Source organism: Alosa sapidissima, chromosome 24 (assembly GCF_018492685.1).
Source record: "Alosa sapidissima isolate fAloSap1 chromosome 24, fAloSap1.pri, whole genome shotgun sequence".
Classification (NCBI taxonomy): domain Eukaryota; kingdom Metazoa; phylum Chordata; class Actinopteri; order Clupeiformes; family Clupeidae; genus Alosa; species Alosa sapidissima.
In genome coordinates, this window is record NC_055980.1 from 27,433,645 (window position 1) to 27,441,144 (window position 7,500).

Consider the following 7,500-nt stretch of genomic DNA (forward strand, 5'->3'; position numbering starts at 1 on the left):
GGAGTGTGACGTGTCATCTTTCTGTTGCCTCCATGTTTGTGTGTAAAGCCCCCCCCCCCCCCCCACCCCCGCCCTGAGGGAGAGCTGAGGCGGCTCTGTCATCACACCTGTGCTCACCTGATGGGGGGGGCACACTAAGCCAACGCTGACCCTTGACCCCTGGCCTGACCCCAGCACCACTGGGGCATCTGTAACTAAACCTCCGCTCCACTCGTGGACTGCATTGTGTGTGTGTGTGTGTGTGTGTGTGTGTGTGTGTGTGTGTGTGTGTGTGTGTGTGTGTGTGCGCGTGCACCAGCCCTCTCTCTCCCCCTGCTGTTTGTAAGAATTTAATGTCTCACTTGATGTTGCCATTTCACTCTCTGTAGACGCGTCGGCACCCTCCGAGTGCCATGCTGAAGTGCTTTGTAATCGTTATTGATACACTTGTATGTACATAAAGCTATTTTTTGTAAAAGACGTCTGTGATGGTGGCCTGTTCATTGCTGCTTGTGTGTTGTGTTGCAGTAACTAAATATATCACTGGCTCAAAAGGCAGACGTGTTAACATCCACTAGATGGCAGCATTGCACATCCGGTGGTTCTAGAACACCTGAAATCCTTCCTACAGGCAGTAGGGGCGGGCGAGAGAGCCTTCATTCGCCCTATAATGAGTCATTTAACCATATAGACTTACGAAGATGATTAATTAACACGAAAACGTTGCCTGGTGTCCTTTTAAAATGTGACGAGAACATTGCTGGCGTCTGCCCTTTTCACAACACGATTATAAAATGGAGTGTTTGCTGAAAGGAGACGTGAAGTGACGCATCTTTTGCTCTGGGGCGTTTTAGTCGCTTTGGTGCATTTCTAACGTTTGCACAACAGTTAGTGCATTTCTCAAAAAAAAGTACAAACTGCACTGCATGGATTACCTGCAAAAGCGTGTATGTTGCTCAAAATGCTTAGTTTAGCCTAGGTCTCAAAAGAAAGTGCTTATACCAATGTAACTGTCAATCAATCAAAATGACAAGCCCTTATGTCATTGTTTATGTCAAGATTGAACAGCTGCAACATGCACAACGGCTTTGTGTTGTTTATTGTCAATATGACCGTTTACTCTGTACCAATTTGAGCAAGGCAGCACTATTTTCTATTTGGCATAGCTATTTCAAAACTACGAAGTTACACATTATGGTGTGTGGAGGGGTTTGATTGCAAGAGAGTAGACTATGTGTTTAAAAGTTTTTTTCTGTTGACAGACATTGTGAGTATAAAGAAAAAAAAGTCTTTTACAGGCTTGGGCAAATAAAAAATGACCAATATACAGCAAAACAGCCCTTGGTCAGAGCTGTGCCCCACTGTGCATCTTTCTATAGGCCTTCCAAAGATCCTTGATTACTAGCTCTGCTTGAACCCCCTCTGGGCCTACCTCCTGACGTTCCTGCCTGTCCGGTCACACAGTATATTCTAGACAGACTATGACATAGTTATGACAGCAGTTCAACACTTCGTGTAATGACTCAAGCGATGAAATAAGGCCAATTTGTTTTATGGGGTAGGACTATTCAGCATGAAACCAGTAGGCCTAGAGTGCATATTGACCAACATGACATTAGCAATCGTATGTGTAAAACAGCGGACATTTCTACAACATGAGTTGCATAGACGCAGGCCTACTAGACTGTAGCCTACACCTGTCTGCCATTTTTCAATTCAAAACTCAAATTCAAATTCAAAATTTCAATTGTTGTACATTTTCAATTGCTCGTGTCATTAGGGCGTTGCTGTTCAAGATGGGGAGAAACTGCTTTAAAGATGTGCACAACAAGTGATACGATGATATGGAGTTTGAACCACCCGTTTTGAAAATTTCAATTCCGATCTGAGAAATGTGCCAAAGTGACTGAGAAAAACTAAAATGTTTGAATTGTGAACTTCTGAATATAGACCGCTTCAACTTTCCCCACACTAAAACGGCCCTGAGTGGACTGATCGCGCATGTCCTAGCAGTGTGTTCTGGCGTGGAAGACCTTTAGCACCATTATGGAAGATTATTATCTACAAAGTCAAGATGATTATCCACCACATCAAGATGACGAGGCTATCTTGCGATATAAACCTCAGTAAGTTGCATAATGCCAACTCTAGACACTTCACAGAGACTGTGTCTGTTTTCCCTTTAAATAATGCTTTGTCTGTGTAATAACTATGTAACCTCATGTCTCAGAAACTGGAACAGAAATGCGTAACGTGCAAGCGTAGCATATCGGAAGAGTTCGGTTGTGAAATGTAGATTGTTAGGTTAGGCCTCAAAAGAACAAGAATCAAAAATAAATAGTTTAGTCTGGCTATTGTGTAGGCTGTATTCATACCTGTCAGAATTGCATCATTGCAGAAACATTTTTTTCCTGTTTTTTCTAAATCGCATCATTTAAAATAGCCGATGCCTTCAATTTCATTGTGTGACGTTTGTGGTGGAAGGCCTCGCATAATTCCGAGCCTCTTTTTCGTTCTGTGATGAAATTCAGCCCGCTGACTGGTGTGGGAGTTCAACTTCACACCTTACGGGCATTATTATGAACTACTTGCTGCCAACTCACACAGGGCATTGCCCAACCAACACGCGCAAACCACCATGGGCATTCCCTATTTATTATTAGCGCTTAATCTCCGAGCGCCCTCTCTCTCTCTCTCTATCTCTCTCTCTCTCTCTCTCGTTGCTACAGCACTCGCCTTATCTTGGCAGGGTGTGTACCTACTGCTGTTTGGAATGGTTATCAGGTCTCTCACGTCTCACCACCGGAACACGGCGACCCAGGAGGAGGCGGCGCATGGATCCACCCCGTGTTCCCGCAGGCCGTCGTGACCTCTCTGCTTCACGTTTCCGCCTGTCTGCTTTCATCACTAATCTGATAATGTATCATGATCAGGAATGGACACACGTACATCCTACTGTAGGCTATTTGAAGATAAATATAGTGTCAAATGTAAAATATCCTAATTTTAAGTAGCATATAGCAAAACAAACGGCAACATACAGTAGCCACGTCATGTATTAAAATAAAATACTGCATTTGTGTATTTTGATAATACTAAAAATGCTCTTTAAAGGGAGCATAACACCACTTTGCAAAGCTTTCAAATTTGTCTATTTAATCTATTCTCACTAAACTGACTCTTGAGTAAGCAGACAGTGTTTGAGAGCAACAGATTTTCTCTGCCTATGAGACATGCCATAAACCTACAGTCAACTGATCTCTGCTGACGTGGTGCGACATCTCATAGCCTAAATACTGTTTCAAAGATGCGTTCAGAAAGTCACAATTGAACTTATCAAGTGGTACAAAGTGGAGACATGTCTCTGACATTGTCAATGCGTGCCCAGGTTGCTTGATGGTGCACTGTCACACTGCCGATCAGAAAGGATCATGAGCCTTTTAGTTTATAACTAACTGGGTAGCCTACCGCGTAAGCGCTAAATGGTGTTGAATTGACGTCAAGGGGCATATCATGTATATGAATCAAACATTGTGTTGCTTTTGGTAATACGTGGGGCATAAATATGAATCAAACATCGTGTTGCAAGGTGATACATGGGGCATAAATATGAATCAAACATCGTGTTGCAAGGTGATACATGGGGCAACTTGATGAGCAGGGCTGCAGGGCTGCAGGGCTCCACATAACCGGTTTCATGTGTTCCGACTGGATGAAAGAAAGTGATGATTGAAGTTCTCAAGAAACTTGGTGTTGTTGGTTGGTGTTAGACAGGAAGTGTATTGTGTATGTGTGTGTGTGTGTGTGTGTGTGTGTGTGTCTGGGGGGGGGGGGGGGGGGGTAGCCTATTGTATGTGTGAGCAACCTATATGTTATGTTACTTAGATAGAGATAGATAGATAGATAGATACTTTATTGATCCCCAGGGGAAATTCAAGGTCTCAGCAGCAGCATACATACAACACAAACACATTCTTTAACAGCAGAAAGAGTACTTAAAGTATATAATATAAAAACACAACTAAGCAGTAAGGACAGTAGAAGATAAAGAATATGCTAAATATACTAAAATACAAATTATACTAACACTTAATACAATATATAAAAATATACTAAAATACAAGTTACAAAAATACAAATTATACTAACACTTAATCTAAATCAATTCTAAAAACAGTATCCACATAGTAGTGATTAATATATCAGAGGCGCTTGCAATGACTGAGGCAGGGACTGAGCCTGTGCATAGTAAGGTATGGTAAGGTGCTCTAAGGTGCTCTGTGTGAATGAGTGTCATGGTGGTAGTGCAATGGTGATAGTGGCCATGGTGATAGTGCAAATGAGTAAGTCAACAGTGCAACAATGCAGAAATAAAGTAAAGTAAAGTCTATATATCTATATATTTAACTATTTAAGAAAATGTATAAGTGTGGCCACATTTCGGCTGTGGCATGGAGGGGGGGGGGGTGTTATGCATATGTGCTAATGTGCTAATATAGCACGCAAACAGTGAGGTATAAAGACAGTGGTACAAGTGGCTAGTGGACAGACAGTACCAAACATGGAGGGGGTGAAGAGGCAGACAGACTATGCAGATAAGTCTATCTCTCCTCTTCCCTTAAGTGAGGCATTGAACAGTTCAATGGCCCTGGGGACAAATGACTTTCTCAGTCTGTCAGTTGTGCAAGGCAGTGAGCGAAGTCTCCAGCTGATCAGGCTCTTCTGCTTAACAATAGTGCTGTGGATTAGTACTTATCTTGCACTGGATCATCTTCCTGAATCTCAATATTCTGATCACATCAAGACTGGGCAAATTACTAAGTCAGCACCAAGTCAGAGGCAACATTCATTCGTTTTGCACTTTTATGGTCATCAGATCACCAAAATTATTGGTTTTACCAAATAATATTTGCCGATTCTGGGCTTTGGGGAAATAGCATTGTTGGGTCCACTTTAGAACACAATTAATTATTCAATTACATTATTATTATGACCCTGGTCAGCAGGGGGCGCTAGTCAGGTTGGGTGGACACATAGGCCAGTAGAAAGTGTACATGTGGTGACAACCTGGAAACAACTAAAAAAAGATCCAAACCATATTTGTTTTTATTTTAAACAACTGGAGATGTGGACCTTTATCATCATCATCAATAATTAATAATATTATTAATAATATAGGCGCTTTTGTGAAGATTATTATTATTAGTAGTAGTAGCTTAGTAGTAGACTAGGCCTATTAGTAGTAGCCTAGGCTATTAATTTGGTTATTGCACAGTATTAGTGGTGTTCGCTGTTATTACAATGGAATTACATAAAAAAGAAGGTGGCAAAGAAAGCCTATATTTGGAACTAGGTTATAAAAAAGATCCAGTCGGACAGGATGTCTGTGCGTGGTGTCTGCCTACATTAGGTCTACCTGTAGCCTACCTGATACCTCAGTGAGCTTAAACAGTCCAACCAGTTGAAATAGCACATGCCATATCATCACCACCATGGATATATCACGTCTGATAACATTGACTTGGTTATCATGTGAAACACACTAGGTATTTCCACAGAAAGTCTACAAAGTTATTATTAGCGTGTTTCTGAGCTATTTTAAGATTTATGCACATGTTTAATTTATTAGTGAATCGATGAGAGTTTACTAAGGCAATCTGGTCATAACACATGATAATAAACACGATAGTCTCCGGCAGAAAAGTTCCCATAGGCCTTGGCTGCGTTCTCTTCTGGTCGATCATGATTATTCTCTCACTTCATTGGTTTGTTTGGGGCCGATTGTCCCTCCCATTTGTGTTCGAAACCTAAAGGCGGTGTTTTGATTGGCGTATCCGTCCGTCATCAACAGAAACGTCACTGTTCTTTATAAAGTAGCTGGATTGCCCTTTCTGAAACAGAGCAGCGAGATCAGCGTCGCACTGTCAACCGAACGAAGTCTGGGCGTTTTCCCCGTGTCAAACCTTCAGAAAAAGTGACACATTGCGAAAGACTGAGGTTCGCGTGCCTTTTTCAACTATACCGGGAGACAAAAGGAATCTGCTTCACCGACGACGAACTGAAAGCGATCTCTGGGGACATTCTACGTGTTCACAAACGCACTTTCAAAATCACATCTCAAGTAGCCTACTTTTAAGTTTACCGGACGCCTCGACCGTCTGGTATGACTCTGTCGTGTCCCTGATCAAGGCGCTTTTGGAAAGATTTGGACACTTTGACTCAGGATTCCTTGAGGCGGAAACTTTTCCGAGGAGGAAAGCAGCGCGGCAGCAACAGACGCAACAGGTTGAGCGGTTGAGTGGCGCCGGAGCGATAAAACCATGCCGAGCAACAGCCAAGACCTGCGCCCCAGATTGTGTCTTCTCGACAAGGGGGATAATGGCTACGGGTTCCATCTCCACGGCGAGAAAGGCAAAACGGGCCAGTTTATTCGGTTAGTGGAGCCCGACTCCCCCTCGGAGGTCTCGGGGCTACGTGCAGGCGACAGACTCGTGTTCGTGAACGGCGAAAACGTGGAAAACGAGAGTCACCAGCAAGTCGTCTCGCGGATACGGGCCACCGCAGGCAAGCTCGAGCTCATCGTGGTCGACGTGGAGACCGAGCAGCTGTTGCGAAAGCACAACCTGCGATGCCAGAAAGAGTTCGTCACGGAGGGCATCCCGGTGCCCCCGTCCGACTCGCAGAACGGCGACGCGGAGGAGAAAGTCTCGAGCGCATCGGAAAATGGCACCCCGAGAGAGTCGACGCCGGTCCCTGACAACAACGGCGAGCTCGTGATCCCGGAGGAGAAGGGGAAGAAGCTGAGTGTAAGCTCCGAGAAGGTAAGCAGGGTTTAGAAGGCACCACCGACGACGCACCGGCGCTCGTTAATCCGCATGCTGTTTTCTACGGATTGCGCGTAGAGTTCGGGGGGATTAGGACGGGGGACAGATGGACCATTCACCCTCACAGAGGAGTCCAGGCGCTCTAATTAATTGGCCAGAGATGCTGTGTGTGTGTGTGTGTGACCAAATTGATTTTTTATCGCACATGTGATTAAAGGTGCATGTTATGTGGTGGCATCAGTAGCCTACGGACTTGTTAGCACACACTAATAGGCTACTTCCATAAACACACCCAGAGCCTCTCTCTGTGTGTGTGTGTGTGTGTGTGTGTGTGAGAGAGAGAGAGCAGTGGGGTGCGATAGGGCGGTCACGGCTCCCTGAAGAGAGGGTCCAGACGCAGGGCCAGTCTGACTCGGATCTGCTCTGGACTTTGGCCAGAGGGTGTTGGCATCTGGGGCCATGAGGATGGCGTGTGTGTGTGTGTGTGTGTGTGTATGGGGGTTGATATTTCATCAAGATGTTGCCAGGACAGCTGATGGGCCTCTGTGTGTGAGATTGGTGTTTGTGTGTGTGTGTGTGTGTGTGTGTGTTTTGGGCACGGGTGCCAGGGTTGGGTAAGGGAGTCAGTTGGCTGCACGTTGTTGTTGTGGGTGGAATCAAAGTCAAAGTCAGCTTTATTGTCAATTTCTTCACATGT

The 7,500-nt window shown here is 44.4% G+C and overlaps 2 protein-coding genes across 2 annotated transcripts in view; one reads left to right on the top strand and one right to left on the bottom strand.

The window, feature by feature from the left end:
* LOC121700216 overlaps positions 1 to 7,500 on the bottom strand; it is a 1,725,899-nt gene that overhangs the window by 1,536,946 nt on the left and 181,453 nt on the right.
* LOC121700290 (Na(+)/H(+) exchange regulatory cofactor NHE-RF2-like) lies at positions 5,878 to 6,832 on the top strand. Its single transcript, XM_042083183.1, has one exon. It carries the CDS (start codon positions 6,300 to 6,302, stop codon positions 6,813 to 6,815), a length of 516 nt encoding a protein of 171 aa, XP_041939117.1. The 5' UTR covers positions 5,878 to 6,299; the 3' UTR covers positions 6,816 to 6,832.